Source organism: Pleurodeles waltl, chromosome 5 (assembly GCF_031143425.1).
Source record: "Pleurodeles waltl isolate 20211129_DDA chromosome 5, aPleWal1.hap1.20221129, whole genome shotgun sequence".
NCBI lineage: Eukaryota > Metazoa > Chordata > Amphibia > Caudata > Salamandridae > Pleurodeles > Pleurodeles waltl.
Window position 1 is genome coordinate 1,864,573,018 of NC_090444.1, and position 18,222 is coordinate 1,864,591,239.

At 47.4% G+C, this 18,222-nt stretch overlaps 1 protein-coding gene across 1 annotated transcript in view; it reads right to left on the minus strand.

The window, feature by feature from the left end:
- Positions 1-18,222, minus strand: part of CUL9 (cullin 9) — a 576,404-nt gene that overhangs the window by 179,003 nt on the left and 379,179 nt on the right. Inside the window, exon 32 of the mRNA XM_069236395.1 lies at positions 11,721-12,090. Coding sequence (XP_069092496.1) covers positions 11,721-12,090 — 370 coding nt within the window. The remainder of the gene's footprint in view (positions 1-11,720; positions 12,091-18,222) is intronic.

Sequence of the window (18,222 nt, forward strand, 5' to 3'; positions counted from 1 at the left end):
TCAATGTAGTACATTAATGCTCTTTTGACATCTAATGTATGTAGTGCTCTTTCAGCCACAGAATCTGGCTGTGGGAAGAATACTGGTAGTTCTACCGTTTGATTTAGATGGAATGGAGAAATAACTTTTGGTAAAAATTTTGGATTAGGTCGTAGGACGACCTTATTTTTATGTATTTGTATAAAAGGCTCTTGTGTTGTGAACGCTTGAATTTCACTTACTCTTCTTAGAGATGTAATGGCGATGAGAAAGGCAACTTTCCAGGTGAGGAATTGTATTCCGCAAGAGTGCATGGGTTCGAAAGGTGGGCCCATGAGTCTTGTTAGAACCACGTTTAGGTTCCATGAAGGAACAGGTGGTGTTCTTGGTGGTATAATTCTTTTAAGCCCTTCTATGAATGCTTTGATAACTGGTATCCTATACAAGGAAGTTGAATATGTAGTTTGCAGGTATGCAGATATGGCTGCAAGGTGTATTTTAATAGAAGAGAAGGCTAGCTTTGCTTTTTGTAAATGGAGCAAGTAATTTACTATATGTTTTGGAGTTGCCTCTAGTGGTTGTATCTGATTATGATGGCAGTACCAAACAAATCTTTTCCACTTACTTGCGTAGCAGTGTCTAGTGGATGGCCTTCTGGCCTGCTTTATGACTTCCATACACTCTTGGCTAAGTTGTAAGTGTCCGAATTCTAGGATTTCAGGAGCCAGATTGCTAGATTCAGCGATGCTGGGTCCGGGTGTCTGATCTGTTGGTTGTGTTGCGTTAACAGATCTGGTTTGTTGGGCAGTTTGATGTGTGGTACTACAGACAGATCTAGCAGTGTTGTGTACCAGGGTTGTCTTGCCCACGTTGGTGCTATTAAAATGAGTTTGAGTTTGTTTTGACTCAATTTGTTTACTAGGTAAGGAAGGAGAGGGAGAGGAGGAAAAGCGTAAGCAAATATTCCTGACCAGTTCATCCATAGGGCATTGCCTTGGGATTGGTTGTGTGGGTATCTGGACGCGAAGTTTTGGCATTTTGCGTTCTCTTTTGTTGCAAATAAGTCTATTTGTGGTGTTCCCCAGAGTGTGAAGTAGGTGTTCAGAATTTGTGGGTGGATTTCCCATTCGTGGACTTGCTGGTGATCTCGAGAGAGATTGTCTGCCAGCTGATTCTGGATCCCCGGAATAAACTGTGCTATTAGACCAATTTGATGGTGGATTGCCCACTTCCATATTTTTTGAGCTAACAAGCTTAACTGCGTTGAATGTGTTCCTCCTTGTTTGTTTAGATAATACATCGTTGTCATGTTGTCTGTTTTGACAAGGATGTATTTGTGGGTTATGATTGGTTGGAAAGCTTTTAGTGCTTGAAAAACTGCTAATAATTCTAGATGATTTATATGCAGTTTTGTTTGATGTATGTTCCATTGTCCTCTTATGTTGTGTTGATTGAGATGTGCTCCCCACCCTGTCATGGAAGCATCTGTTGTTATTACGTACTGTGGCACTGGGTCTTGGAAAGGCCGCCCTCTGTTTAAATTTATACTGTTCCACCATAGAAGCGATAGGTAAGTTTGGCGGTCTAGCAACACCAGATCTAGAAGGTGACCCTGTGCTTGAGACCACTGTGAGGCTAGGCACTGTTGTAAGGGCCTCATGTGCAGTCTTGCGTTTGGGACAATGGCTATGCATGAGGACATCATGCCTAGGAGCTGTAGTATTGTTCTTGCTTGTATTGTTTGGTTTGGAGACGTGTTGAATGACCCTGTTGAAATTGTGGATCCTTTGTGGAGTTGGCGTTGCTACTCCTTTTGTCGTGTCTATTATGGCTCCTAGATATTGCTGTACTTTGCTTGGCAGAATGTTTGATTTTGCAAAGTTGACGGTGAACCCTAGATTGTAGAGGGTTTGTATGACTTGATTTGTGTGGTTTGAGCATTGTGTGAGCGAACTGGTTTTGATTAGCCAGTCGTCTAGATACGGGAACACATGTATTTGCTGCCTTCTGATGTGTGCAGCGACTACTGCTAGGCATTTTGTGAATACTCTTGGAGCGGTTGTTAAACCAAAAGGCAATACTTTGAATTGGTAATGTATTCCTTTGAATACAAACCTTAGATATTTCCTGTGTGATTGATGTATTGGTATATGGAAATATGCGTCCTTGAGGTCTAGGGTTGTCATGTAGTCGTGTTTTCTGAGCAATGGTAACACTTCTTGTAGTGTGACCATGTGAAAGTGGTCTGATTTGATGAATGTGTTTACTACCCTGAGGTCTAGAATTGGTCTCAGTGTTTCGTCCTTTTTTGGTATCAAGAAGTACAGTGAATAAACTCCTGTGTTTATTTGTGTGCTTGGTACTAATTCTATTGCATTTTTTTGCAGTAGTGCTTGAACTTCTATCTCTAGAAGCTGTGAATGGTATTTTGATAAATTTTGTGATTTTGGTGGTATGTCTGGAGGGAATTGCATGAATTCTATGCAATAACCATGTTGGATAATTGCTAGGACCCATGTGTCTGTAGTTATTTTGTCCCATGCTTCGTAATATTGATGTATCCTCCCCCCCACTGGTGTTGTGTGGGAGGGGTGAGTGACGTGTGAGTCACTGCTTGTTGGTAGTGGTTTTGGGGCTTTGAAATCTTCCTCTATTCCTAGGAAATTGCCCCCCTCTATACTGGCCCCGAAAACCTCCCCTGTACTGTCTCTGGTAGGTGGGCGGTGCGGACTGTGAGGTGCTAGCTTGTGTGGCCTGACCCCGAAACCCTCCTCTAAAAGGTGTTTTGCGGAAGGTGTTATAAGATCCTCTGCTCTGCGGGGAGTAGAGTGCGCCCATGGCCTTGGCAGTGTCAGTGTCTTTCTTGAGCTTTTCTATGGCTGTGTCGACCTCCGGACCGAACAGAAGTTTCTCGTTTACTGGCATGTTAAGCACTGCCTGCTGAATTTCTGGCTTGAATCCAGACGTTCTGAGCCATGCGTGCCTACGGATGGTAACCGACGTATTAATGGTTCTTGCGGCCGTGTCTGCTGCATCCATGGAGGAGCGTATTTGATTGTTGGAAATGTTTTGACCCTCCTCAACAACCTGTTTTGCTCTTTTTTGCAGATCTTTTGGGAGATGTTCAATGAGATGCTGCATCTCATCCCAGTGGGCTCTGTCGTATCGCGCTAGCAGCGCTTGTGAATTTGCGATGCGCCACTGGTTTGCTGCTTGGACAGCAACCCTCTTCCCGGCTGCATCGAACTTCCTACTTTCTTTATCTGGGGGAGGTGCATCCCCAGAAGTGTGTGAGTTTGCCCGTTTTCTGGCAGCCCCTACCACCACAGAGTCTGGTGGCAGCTGAGAGGTGATGAATACAGGGTCCGTAGGAGGCGCCTTATACTTTTTGTCCACCCTAGGCGTAACTGCCCTACTTTTAACTGGCTCCTTGAAAATGTCCTTTGCATGGCGTAGCATGCCTGGGAGCATCGGCAGGCTTTGGTAGGAGCTGTGGGTTGAGGAGAGGGTGTTAAATAAAAAATCATCCTCTACTTGTTCCGAGTGTAGTTCCACATTATGGAATAGTGCTGCTCTAGCCACCACTTGTGAGTAGGCTGTGCTGTCTTCCGGTGGTGATGGCCTAGTTGGGTATGTGTCTGGGCTGTTATCAGACACTGGTGCGTCGTACAAGTCCCACGCATCCTGATCTTGGTCATCGTGGCTCATGGCGGTGTGAGCTGGCGAATGTGACGGGGTGTAAGTTGGCGAAGCCGGAGTTACAGGTGGAGGCGAGGGAGGAGGTGTTACCTTTTGTGCTGTTTGTTGCTGAGGAGTAAACTGAAGCGTTCTCTTTCGTTTGACAGGTGGAAGGGTACTGATCTTCCCAGTCCCCTGCTGAATAAAGATACGCTTTTGCGTGTGATCCACGTCAGTGGATTGCAGTTCTTGTTCAAATCTATGTTTCTTCATTTGAGAAGACATAGAATGCTCTTCAGTGTAGGAGCCAGAAACAGGGTCTGATGTCGCTTTTTTCGGCTCCGAAAACCCTGTCGATTGTTTTTTCGGCTCCGAGGTAACCTTCCTCTTTTTCTGTGCCGAAAATTCTGGGCCTCTATGGTCTTCGGCGCCACTGTCTCGGCGTCGATCCGTGTCGACACCGAACTCTCGGTGTCGATGCTTCTGTTTAGCAGTCTCTCGGTCTCGAGGAGGCTGCGTGCCGGTGTCTCGACCGGAGTCGGACGATCTCGACACTGAATGGGCCTTTTTCGGTGCCGATTGTTGGTCACCGAGAATTTGGGTGGAGCCATGGCCGGTTGGCAGTGGCGTCCCCTGGGCCTTCTTTCCTTTTTTAAGGTTTGATCTCGACGTCTTACTCACAGTTCTTGTAGAGTGTAGCTCGTCGGAGTCTGAATCCTGGATGGAAAAGGATTCCTCCTGTTCCTCTTCTGTCTCGAACTGTCGACGCTCTTTTGGCGTGGACGCCATCTGCAGTCTTCTCGCTCGACGGTCGCGCAGAGTTTTTCGGGACCGGAACGCCCGACAGGCCTCACAGGATTCTTCGCTGTGCTCGGGTGACAGGCACAGATTACAGACCGAGTGTAGGTCCGTATAAGGATATTTGTTGTGGCATTCGGGGCAGAATCGAAACGGGGTCCGTTCCATCGGCGTTGTCCTCCACGCGGTCGGGCCGACTAGGCCCCGACGGGGTGCCGAAATCTACCCCGAAGGGCACCGAAGCGCTCCGATGTTCAACGCGTCGTCGTATGTGTCTATCTCTAACCGGATCGCAACGATACCGTCGAAAATCTTCCGTCTTCAGCTATCTTTCCGTTCCGAAACTCGGAGCGACAGGAACACGTCCGAACCCGATGGCGGAAAGAAAACAATCGAAGATGGAGTCGACGCCCATGCGCAATGAGCACAGAAGGTGGAGTCACTCGGTCCCGTGACTCGAAAACACTTCTTCGAAGAAAAACAACTTGTAACACTCCGACCCAACACCAGATGGCGAGCTCATGCATACCATGTGTATCTACAGCGACAGATGCCATCGAACATATATTTTTCTATACAAAACCTATTGGCTGGATTTGTCTCTGAGTGTGTGTACCTCATTTATTGTCTATGTGTATGTACAACAAATGCTTAACACTACTCCTTGGATAAGCCTACTGCTCGACCACACTACCACAAAATAGAGCATTAGTATTATCTATTTTTACCACTATTTTACCTCTAAGGGGAACCCTTGGACTCTGTGCATGCTATTCCTTACTTTGAAATAGCACATACAGAGCCAACTTCCTACACCCAGTTTGTAAAGGGTTTGTATAACATAATCTGTGTGGTGTAAACACTTTGTTAGCGAGTTGGTTTTGATTAACCAATCGTCTAGGTACGGGAACATGTGTATTTGCTGCCTCCTGATATGTGCAGCTACTACTGCTAGACATTTTGTAAAGACTCTTGGTGCTGTTGTTATTCCGAATGGCAACACTTCGAATTGGTAATGTATTCCTTTGAATACGAACCTTAGGTATTTCCTGTGCGAGGGATGTATCAGTATATGGAAATACGCGTCTATTAGATCTAACGTTGTCATGTAGTCTTGCTGTTTCAGTAGTGGTATTACGTCTTGTAACGTGACCATGTGAAAGTGGTCTGATTTGATGTAGGTGTTTAGTGTTCTGAGATCCAATATTGTACAGTGAGTAAACTCCTGTGTTCTTGTGTGTTTTTGGTACTAATTCTATTGCGTCTTTTTGCAGTAATGCTTGAACTTCTAGTCCTAGAAGGTCTATATGCTGTTTTGACATATTGTGTGTTTTCGGTGGGACGTTTGGAGGGAGTTGGAGAAATTCTATGCAATAACCATGTTGGATAATTGCTAAGACCCAAGTGTCTGTTGTTATTTCCTCCCATGATTTGTGGAACTGGATTAGTCTCCCCCCCCACTGGTGTTGTGTGAAGGGGTTGTGTGACTTGTGAGTCACTGTTTATTTTGAGGGGTTTTGGGACCCTGAAACTTTCCCCGGTTTCTTGGGAATTGGCCCCCTCTGTATTGGCCTCGAAAGCCACCCCTTTGATATTGTCCCTGGTAGGTAGGTGGTCTTGTTTGTGAGGTGCTGGCTTCTGTGGCTTGACCTCGAAACCCTCCTCTGAAAGTTGTTTTGCGAAATGTGCCAAATGTGCCTCTGCCCTGCGGGGAATAGAGTGCGACCATGGCTTTGGCTGTGTCAGTGTCCTTCTTCAATTTTTCAATTGCAGTGTCCACTTCTGGGCCAAACAATTGCTGTTCATTGAATGGCATATTGAGCACAGCCTGTTGTATCTCAGGTTTGAAGCCAGATGTGCGCAGCCATGCGTGCCTCCTTATTGTCACAGCAGTATTTATTGTTCTTGCAGCTGTATCTGCTGCATCCATAGAAGAACGTATTTGGTTGTTGGAGATATTTTGCCCCTCTTCAACCACTTGTTTCGCTCGTTTCTGGAATTCTTTGGGGAGGTGCTCGATGAGATGTTGAATCTCGTCCCAATGGGCCCTGTCGTATCGCGCTAGGAGTGCTTGCGAGTTGGCGATGCGCCACTGATTTGCAGCTTGTGCCGCAACCCTTTTCCCAGCTGCATCAAACTTGCGGCTCTCCTTGTCCGGAGGTGGTGCTTCGCCTGATGTCTGCGAGTTGGCTCTTTTACGAGCTGCTCCTACGACTACTGAATCTGGTGTCAGTTGTGATGTAATAAAAGCAGGGTCTGTGGGCGGTGCCTTGTATTTTTTCTCCACCCTTGGAGTTATTGCTCTGCTTTTAACAGGCTCCTTGAAAATCTGTTTAGCGTGCCTTAGCATTCCCGGGAGCATGGGAAGGCTTTGATAATGGCTGTGGGTGTAGGACAGGGTGTTAAAGAGGAAGTCATCCTCAATAGGCTCCGAATGTAGAGATACATTATGAAATTCGGCTGCCCTAGCTACCACGTGTGCATATGCTGTACTGTCCTCAGGTGGTGAGGGTTTAGTTGGGTACGACTCTGGGCTATTGTCCGATACTGGAGCATCATAGAGGTCCCATGCTCCCTGATCATCCTGGCTCATGGTGGTATGAGCTGGTGATGGTGGTGGAGTCTGTGCCGGTGATACATGAGTTGACTGGGGTGGAGAGGGTGGTGGAGTTGCCCTCTTTACCACCTTTGCTGGTGGTGGCTTGTCTTGTTGCTGGAAGTCAAGCTTCCTTTTCCTTCTGATTGGGGGAAGAGTGCTAATTTTCCCTGTACCCCTTTGGATAAAGATCTGCTGTTGCGTGTGATCTACCTCTGTAGTTTGTAATTCCTCCTCAAATCTGTGTCTTTTTAGTTGGGAGGAAAGTGATTGTTCCTCTGAGTAGGAACTGGTTTTTGGTTCGGTTGCCGGGTGTTTTGGCACCAAAACCGTGTCTTTAGTTGTTTTCGGCTCCGACGAGATCTTTCTCTTTTTCGGTGTCTTGGCCTCTCGGTGCCGACCATCTTCAGTGCCGCTATCTCTGTGCTGAGCAGCTTCGGTGCCGCTATCTCTGTGTCGAGTAGCTTCGGTGCCGCTATCTCTGTGTCGAGCCTTTTCTGCACCACTCTCTCGGTCCCGAGAGTGTTGCGTGCCTGTGTCTCGACCTGAGTCGGACGACTTCGGCACCAGCTCGCCCTTTTTCGGTGCCGATGGACGGTCACCTACTTTATGGGTTATGCCATGGCCTGTTGGCAGTGGCGTCCCCAGGGCTTTGTCTGTTTTCTCGTGTGATCTTTCTTTCGACGTCTTACTCACGGTTGGTTGCTCGTCGACGTCGAATTCTTCGGAATCCGAATCGCGGATGGAGAAAGTTTCTTCTTCTTCCTCCTCCTCGAACCCTTGTTGTCCTGTCGGCGTGGAAGCCATCTGCAACCTCCTGGCTCTTCGGTCCCTGAGCGTTTTTCTCGACCGAAACGCGCGACAGGCCTCACACGACTCTTCCTTGTGCTCGGGGGACAGGCACAAGTTACAGACCAAATGTTGGTCTGTATAAGGATATTTACTGTGGCATTTAGGACAGAATTGGAACGGGGTCCGTTCCATCAGTCTCTATGTTGCACGCGGTCGGGCCGACCAGGCCCCGACGGGGGATCGAAAATACCCCGAAGGGTTACCGGAGCTCTTTAAGGCTCGGTGTCGATTTGCCCTAACTATCCCGATACCGAACGAAACAATACCGACGAATTTTCCGTTGATTCTGACTAACTTTCCGACCCGAAACACGGAGCGAAAAGGAACACGTCCGAACCCGATGGCAGAAAAAAAACAATCTAAGATGGAGTCGACGCCCATGCGCAATGGAACCGAAGTGGGAGGAGTCCCTCTGTCTCGTGACTCGAAAAGACTTCTTAGAAGAAAAACAACTTGTAACACTCCGACCCAACACCAGACGGCGGACTATGCACAGCATGTGTATCTGCAGCTACACATGCCACCGAACACAGATCATCTCATGGAACGTCAATGGTCTCCTGGATAAGATTAAACGCACTGCTGTGTTTACTTACATACACAGGCATAAGCCAGACGTACTCCTGTTGCAGGAGACTCACCTCCTGGGAAGCAATTGTCCTTTTCTGGCCCGCAGGGGATTTGATAGGGTTTACCACGCCGGGTTCACTCGTGGCTCAAGGGGGGTGGTCATACTGCTTCATCGGTCATTCCCCATGACAAATATTCAGGTACGAAGGGATCAACACGGGCGATACATAGCCATTACAGGCAAAATTGAAGGGAACAATATTAGTATGGTCAGCGCTTATGTCCCCCCGCCCCCCACACTAGTTCGCAAAACATTGGACGACCTCTCCCAGCTCCTCCTGAACCTGCCACCGAGGCTCACGATGATGGGAGGAGACTTGAACTCCACCCCAGACCCAATAGACGTGGCCGGCCCAATCTCCGCACATAGACACACATTGGCAGCGGGGCTTGGACGAACCCATTGACGCAGAAGAAATCCAAGCGGCCGTTTCGGCTTTGGGCACTGGGAAAACCCCAGGACCCGACGGACTCCCCTCAGAGTACTACAAGGCCTTTAGAGAAGAATGAACTCCACACCTATTAAACCTCTTTACAGAAGTAGATAACAATGGTGACTTCCCCAGAGAACTAGAAACAGCTACCATTGTGGTACTCCCCAAGACCCACCCCCACCCTCCAACACATCGTGCAGACTACAGGCCGATATCACTGATCAACACTGAGATTAAACTCTTTGCGGCCATCCTCGCCTCCCGTCTCAAAAGGGTTCCGCCACAACTAATACACCCAGATCAATGTGGTATCATGGCCACTCGCAGCACTCGCCATTGTATCTGTCGATTGCACATAGCACTAGCCGAGCGTAGTCACTTAACCCGAGACCTTGCCCTCTTACTCATTGATTTCGAAAAGGCCTTTGATTTGGTTGATTGGGGATTTCTCCGTTTGGTGCTCCGACAGTGCGGGCCTCGGCCCGAGATTGTCGCTTGGTTCAGGCATTATACGTCAACCCCACTGCCCGGGTGCAAGTTAATGGGTCCCTGTCCTCGACCTTAGAGTTTCATCGGGACACACGGCAGGGTTGCCCTCTGTCTCTCCTTCTATTCACCCTAGCTATTGAACCCCTGGCCCAGATGGTTAGATCCGACCCAATATATCGCGGCTGCCATTGGAACCACTCCCAGGAAGACAGAAAAGCGCTTTATGCCGACGATGTCCTGCTGTACATGGGAGAGCCCAGCGTAACAGGCCCAAGATGCATCAAGCTGCTAGATCGCTACAAGGTGGCATCTGGACTGAAAATGAACCCCGTCAAGTCCATACTAATCCCGCTTGTACACTCACGAGACTGCTTCGATTGGCAGGAGCAGATACCACTGCGCAGGCTAAGCTTTAAATACCTGGGCATCTGGGTGTCACTACTGCCGGAATTGACATGGGCCAAAAACCTGACTCCGCTGTTGTCACGCATTAAAGCGGACCTTCAGAAATGGCAGACCCTGGCACTAAACGTAATGGGCCGAGTGGCTCTGTACAAGATGATGATCCTCTACACCTTTCAAAACTTCCCGTTACTCATCCCCCGTTTATGGTTTAGAGCCCTTGAAAGCGCCACGGGGTTGTTTCTCTGGAGGGGTGCTAGACACCGAGTGGCGGCCCAACACAGCCGAAAAGGGGTATACGATGGAGGCCTGGGCACCTTCAGACCCCTACCTATACTATCCAGCCTCCCAACTAATCGTGATACACGACTGGTTTAACGGGGGATGGGGAGACCCAGCTTACCGGGTGGAGTTGGAACTCCTCGGTTTCCCTTGCCTTCTAGATATAATGTATGGAAGTCCCCTACCCCGAGAAATGGGGGAGGTCACCAAGGTGATTTTTCTGTTATGGCGTGCTGCCCTACGATACACCCACTGGAACGCCATTGTTACCCACCAGACACTATTGTGGAGGGGGAAATGGCTAAGTGCAACTGCGGCTCTGGAGGGTTTTGTGGAGTGGGACTTGGTGGGCATCTCCCTGGTGGGAGACGTGTGGTCAGGGGATTCTATGAAATCTTTCCAAGACTTAAGGGAGGACTTTCAGCTAGCCCAAACACAATTTTTCCGATATCTCCAACTTAGACATGCGTTAAGAACCCACATATCGACAACAGGCTCTCTGTCAGAGTTTAACCCGCTAGAAGCCAAATTACTCATGGGGAACTTAGGGGGGAAGGGTGTCTCCCAAATTTACAAAACACTGATCAACAATGCTCCCGGGGATCTGAACCTCATTAGATCTAGATGGGAGGTTTGGGTGGGCGCTCTAGACACAGAATGGAAAGAAGCCATGATGGCACCCAGGTCATTAGCGGTGTCGGCTAGGCTCCGTACAGTGCAATTCTACTACCTACACAGTGCATAATTATCTCCTGCTAGGCTACACCGCGCAGGCCTTCGACCCTCTGCCCAATGTCCACGATGCTTGATCGAGCCTGACGATTTTTTTCCACATGGTTTGGTCCTGTCAAATTATTCAGCCCTACTGGGACTTGGTGCTCCACGTGCTGGGGAAAGTCTTGGGTTGTGAATTACAAAGATCTGCTAAACTGGTCCTACTAGGAGTGATGGAGGACATGAGATGAACACAGGCTCATCGGGCTCTGGTGGCCACAGCCTTGTTAATAGCCAAGAGAGATATAGCAGCAACCTGGATCTCCCCCGAGGGCCCATCATTCCGAAAATGGAGAGTAGGGGTAGATTGGTGCGCAACACATGAGAAAGTGGTCTACGAATCTAGGGGTAGTCCCCGAAAATTTGAAAAGATATGGGGAAAATGGATAGACTTGCTGCCATAAGAAGTGATAAGAGGCTGGCCAAGATGGCCGTACTGGAAATAGGACCGCGACCCTCCTCCACCGGTCTAAATTTCCATCCCCACAAGGTGACTGTTTGGAATTTACTACTGTCCTTGATATCTTTTGCAATGTCATATGGAACTGTAATTGCTCTCTGCTCGTTATACTTCTGTTTTTGTCCTTAATTTAATTTTATATTCCTTTTTGTTATATCTTCTAAAAAACAATAAAGCATGTTTATAAAAACAAAAAAAACATTCAAGCATCAACTCCATTCAACCTCCTGATTAGGAAAATCACTGGATCTGCCAAACAAACAGCATCCCTCTTCTCTGACTCTTATTTTTACAACACTCCTTGGGTTCCAGGTTTCCCCTCTGCAGAAACACAAATAAAGCTTACCTTGCAACATAAGTGCATACAACACAAGGCTGGGGTGCTGTCGTCCTGGGAAAGCAAACTCACGCACACAGGGCACATTGGCTGGACAGTCTGGGGGGCCTCTGGGTTGCGAACCTCAAGACCAGAAGCAATGAGCAGTAACTCAGAGTCCTCTGTATAGCGCTGGATCAGGAGGTCCACGTTCCACTTGCAGTGAATGAGGAGATGTTGGGAAATGTCTGCCTTGATGGTGAGTGTGTCCTCCACCTGCTTCACCGTCTGAGTCATCAGCAGCATCACCTCTTCCTGGCTCATGGTGCGCCCCATCGGTAGCAACACCGTCTCCAAAACACCATCCTCAGTTCCACCACCGCCCCCGTAGACATCCAAGCTGCACAAGGGACAGGACAGCAAGGAAAGAGTTAGGTTACTATTCACACTTTATGTACTATTAGAAAAGGACGCAACAATAATTTAACGTATAACCTCAAGACGTTTGTGTAGGAAGGAGTCAGCAGAAAGATGAGGCGGTTATGTAATGGCACAAGTAGAGGGTCAAAACAAAACAAACAACTTACCTTTGGTAACAATGTTCCTGGTGGATATTCTATCTAACTGCAGATTCCTCACCATGTGAAAACACCCCAGACGTCAGACTGGATTTGGAAACATAAAAGCAGTACTCCCGAGCGCTGGGCGGTGGCGTTGCCTTACTCCGCGTCAACGTTGTTCAGCTCTTGAAGTGTAGAGTGGAGCATATTAGCACCACTCATGCTTGTGGACATCAGTTGCTTTCTAAGGCTGTCCATAGCATCAGATTCAGAGCCCATGGGCAGAATGGACGACTTGTGTGCAGGTGTTTAAAGTGAGACTTTTTATTTTTATTTTTATGGAAAGAGGCCAGTTCATAGAGCAGGGAGGTGGAAGGGTCAGTGAGGACTCTGCAGTTAGATAAGATTATGCACCAGAAAGATCGTTTGCAAAGGTAAACAACTTGTCTTTCTAATGGAGACTTCTTACTACAGATTTGTCGCCTTGTGAACAGATACCACAGCAGTACCTCCCTCGGCTGAAATCCAAAAGCCCTGTAGGACAAATGCTGCTCTCTCAACAGGCCTGTTGAGGAAGTATTTTACAAACCAAATGAATAGAGCGAGAACCCACTGGTTGGGCAAGTTACACATATCAAACCGTTCTACACATTCCCCCAACACTTTCTGGAGGGAATAAATTATCTAAAAAAAAAAAAAAGGACACTCGTCCACTAGGAGTTTCTAGTGGCACGCTTCATTATCGAGTCCTCACCCAGAAACCTACAGTGTCTGGGTAGGCTCAACCTTGTAAATAAGGGAGCTCTTTCAGAATTATGATACTGTGATCTCAGAAGCTTTAAAATTGCCTCACACTGCCTTACCTACATTTTAATGCATTGCAGGGTGTCAGACAGTTAAAAACCCGGGTAAAGCTTGTAAAGAAAGGGAAATGTTACTTACACAGTAGACATCTGTTTCTGGCATTTAGTGCTGTAGATTCACATGCTTTGCATAAGTCCACCATCTAGTGTTGGGCTCGGAGTGTTACAAGTAGTTTTTATTCAAAGAATATTTTTTAGTCATGAGATCAAGTGACTCCTCCTCACGGTGATACTGTGCATGGGCATCGAGTCCTTTGCTAGACTGTTTTCCCGCAGGCGGGTGAGGTAAATAGTATACACATAATTATATGGAAAATGTCACTTACCCAGTGTACATCTGTTCGTGGCATGTTACGCTGCAGATTCACATGCTATGCACAGGTCCTGCCATCTAGTGTTGGGCTCGCAGTGTTACAAGTTGTTTTTCTTGGAAGAAGTCTTTTCGAGTCACGGGACCGAGTGACCCCTCCTTTTCGGCTCCACTGCGCATTGGCATCAACTCCATCTTATATTGTTTTCCCGCAGAGGGTGAGGTAGGAGTGATAGAGTGTAAAGAAAGAGATGTCCATGCAATGGAATAGAGATATATACATATGTACAAATTTAAATGTAACTTAAGCGGCTACGGCTTCCGGGAAGGAGGGAGGGCGCATGTGAATCAGCAGCGGAACATGCAACAAACAGATGTACAATGGGTAAGTGACATTTTCCGTTCGGTGGCATGTGTAGCTGCAGATACACATGCTGTGCATAGACTACAAAGCAGTAATCTCCCCAAAAGCGGTGGTTGGCCTGTAGGAGTTGTTCTGTGTACAGCTTGGCCAACTGTGGCTTGTTGTCTTGATAAAACATCTACACAGTAGTGTTTAGTGAATGTATGTGGTGTTGACCAAGTAAGCTGCTTTACATATTTCAGCCATTGGTATATTGCCTAAAAAAAAGCATTGTAGCACCTTTTGTCCTTGTAGAATGTGCTTTAGGAGTAACTAAGAGTTGTTTTTTTAGCTTTAACGTAGCATGTTTGGATGCATCTTACAATCCATCTTGCTAAACCTTGTTTTGATATGGGGTTACCTGTATGTGGTTTTCGGAAAGCTACAAACAGCTGTTTAGTCTTTCTGAATGGTTATGTTCTGTCTATATGGTACATTAAAGTTCTTTTGATGTCTAATGTATGTAGAGCTCTTTCTGATACAGAATCTGGCTGTGGGAAGACTGGCAGCTCCACTGTTTGATTAATATAAAATGGTGATACGACTGTTGGTAGAAATTTGGGGTTTGTTCTTAGTACCACTTTATGCTTGTGCACCTGGAAGAACGGTTCTTCAAGAGTAAAGGCTTGGATTTCACTTACTCTTTTTTAAGACGTGATTGCCACTAAGAAGGCAACCTTCCATTTTAAGAATTGTATTTGACAGGAGTGCATGGGTTCAAATGGTGGGCCCATAAATCGTGTAAGCACTATGTTTAGATTCCAAGAGGGAACTGGAGGTGTCCTGGGTGGAATGATGAGTTTTAAACCTTCCATGAAAGCTTTAATGGCAGGAACTCTAAATAAGGAGCTGTGCTGTATCTTTTGTAAATATGCTGAAATTGCAGTAAGATCAATTTTTATGGAAGAGCATGCTTAAATTAAAGTAAATAGCATACAGTGTCTTGTATTGATGCTGTAAGAGGTTCACTACGTTTAGATTGACAGTAATATACAAATTGTTTCCATTTGTTTGCATAGCACTGTCTAGTGGTGGGTTTTCTTGCTTGTTTAATAACTTCCATACATTCTGATGGGAGTTGTAAATATCCAAACGCTATAACCTCAGGAGCCAAATTGGTAGATTGAGTGTCTTGGGATTCGGGTGCCTGATTTGGCCTTTGTTTTGTGTCAACAGATCTGGTCGATTTGGGAGTTTGGAGTGTGGTACTACTGACAGGTTTAACAATGTTGTGTACCACGGTTAACGTGCCCATGTTGGTGCTATGGCTATCATGTTGAGTGAGGTTTGACGCAACTTGTTGACTAGAAACGGAATGAGTGGGAGAGGGGGGAAGCATAAGCCAAATCCCTGACCAACTGATCCATAGAGCATTGCCCTTGGATAGGGGATTTGGGTGCCTGGATACGAAGTTTTGGTATTTCGTGTTTTCGCTTGTGGCGAACAGATCTATGTTTGGTGTTCCCCATTGTTGAAAGTATTTTTGAAGTACTTGAGGATGAATCTCCCATTCGTGTGTTTGTTGGTGATTTCTGCTGAGGATATCCGCAAATTGATTGTCTATCTTTGGAATGTATTGTGCTAACAGGTGAATTTGGTTGTAGATTGCCCATTTCCCAATTTTTTGTGCTAGAAGGGAGAGTTGGGACGAATGTGTCCCTCTCTATTTGTTTAGGTAATGCATGGTTGTCATGTTGTCTGTTTTGATCACAACATTCTTCTCTGTGAGAAGAGGCTGAAAAGCTTTGAGTGCTAGGAAGACAGCTAACAACTCTAAGTGATTTATATGTAGCTGTTTGTGTTTGGCATCCCATTGTCCTTGAATGTTGTGATTGTTTAGGTGAGCTCCCCAACCAATCATTGATGCATCTGTTGTAATTATGGTCTGAGGCACAGGGTCTCGAAACGGCCGCCCTTTGCTTAGATTAGTTGAATTCCACAACTGAAGGGACATGTATGTTTGGCGGTCTAACAACACTAGATCTTGAAGTTGACCGTGTGCCTGTGACCATTGTTGTGCAAGAGACTGTTGTAAGGGCCGCATGTTTAGTCTTGCATGTGGAACATTTGCAATACATGATGCCATCATCCCTAAAATCTTCATGACAAATCTGACAGTGTACTGGTGATTTGTTTGTATTTGTGCGATTACGTTTTGGAATGCTTGTATCCTTTGTGTATTTGGACATGCTAGCCCTTGCTGAGTATTTAGTATTGCACCCAAATACGGTTGTATTTGTGCCGGTTATAGCTGTGATTTTTGGTAGTTTATTGATAACCCTAGTGTGTGCAAGGTTTGTATTACATGATTGGTATGATTTTGGCATTGCGTATGACTGTTTGATTTTATTAGCCAATCGTGTAGATATGGAAAGTCATGTATAATATGTTGTCTTCTTAGGTAGACTGCGACTACCGCTAGGTATTCCAAAAGGGTAGCACTCTGAACTGATAGTGCTTTCCTTACACAAACCTGAGATATTTTCTGTGTGCAGGATGGATGGGTGTAAGGAAATGGCTTCCTGTTGCAGTTACCCCCCACTTTTTTCCTGATACTGATGCTGACTTGACTGAGAAGTGTGCTGGGACCCTGATAACCAGGCCCAAGCACCAGTGTTCTTCTACCTAAAATGTGCCATTGTCTCCACAATTGGCACACCACTGGCACACAGATAAGTCCCTTGTAAAAGGTACCAGTGGTACCAAGGGCCCTGTGACCAGGGGAGGTCCCTAAGGGCTGCAGCATATGTTGTGCCACCCTAAGGGACCCCTCACCTAACACATGCACACTGCCATTGCAGATTGTGTGTGTTGGTGGGGAGAAAAAGACAAAGTCGACATGGCATCCCCCTCAGGATGCCATGCACACAAAATACTGCCTGTGGCCTAGGTAAGTCACCCCTGTAGCAGGCCTTACAGCCCTAAGGCAGGGTGCACTTTACCACAGGTGAGGTCATAGCTGCATGGGCTAAGTCTATTCTTAGACATTGTAAGTACAGTTGTGGCCATATTAAGTATATGGTCTGGGAGTTTGTCAAAAACGAACTCCACAGCTCCATAATGGCTACACCGAATACTGGGAAGTTTGGTATCAAACTTCTCAGAATAATAAACCCACACTGACGCTAGTGTTGGATTTATTAAAAAATGCACACAGGTGGCATCTTAGAGATGCCCCCTGTATTTGACCCAATTGTTCAGTGCAGGACTGACTGCCAGCCTGCTGCTGAGAGACGAGTTTCTGCTCCCCTGGGGTGAGAGCCTTTGTGCTCTCTGAGGACTGAAACAAAGCCTGCTCTGGGTGGAGGTGCTTCACACCTCCCCCCTGCAGGAACTGTAACACCTAGCAGTGAGCCACAAAGGCTCAGGCTTCGTGTTACAATGCCCCAGGGCACTCCAGCTAGTGGAGATGCCCGCCCCCTCGACACAGCCCCCACTTTTGGCGGCAAGTCCAGGGGAGATAATGAGAAAAACAAGGAGTCGTCACCCACCAGTCAGGACAGCCCCTAAGGTGTCCTGAGCTGAGGTGACCCCTGCCTTTAGAAATCCTCCATCTTGATTTTGGAGGATTCCCCCAATAGGAATAGGGATGTGCCCCCCTCCCCTCAGGGAGGAGGGGGCAAAGAAGGTGTAGCCACCCTCAACGACAGTAGCCATTGGCTACTGCCCTCCCATACCTAAACACACCCCTAAATTCAGTATTTAGGGGCTCCCCAGAACCTAGGAAACTAGATTCCTGCAACCTGAAGACGAAGGAGGACTGCTGACCTGAAAGCCCTGCAGAGAAGACGGAGACACCAACTGCTTTGGCCCAAGCCCTACCGGCCTGTCTCCCCACTTCAAGAAAAACTGCAACAGCGACACGTCCCCAGGGTCCAGCGACCTCTGAAGCCTCAGAGGACTACCCTGCATCTAAAAGGACCACGAACTCCCGAGGACAGCGGCTTTTCTCCAAAGAAGAAACAACTTTGCAACAAGGAAACAACTTTTAAAGGACTGCACGTTTCCTGCCGGAAGAGTGAGACTTGCCACTCTGCACCCGACGCCCCCGGCTCGATCTGCGGAGAAACAACACTACAGGGAGGACTCCCCGGCGACTGTGACCCTGTGAGTAACCAGAGTTGACCCCCTGCTCCCCCCAGCAACGCCTGCAGAGGGAATCCAGAGGCTCCACCTGACCGCGACTGCCTGCTTCGAAGAACCCGACGCCTGGTAAAGACACTGCACCCGCAGCCCCCAGGACCTGAAGGATCCGACCTCCAGTGCAGAAGCGATCCCCAGGTAGCCCTCTCCCTTGCCCAGGTGGTGGCTACCCCGAGGAGCCCCCACCTTTGCCTGCCTGCTTCGCTGAAGAGACCCCTGGGTCTCCCATTGAACTCCATTGCAAACCCGACGC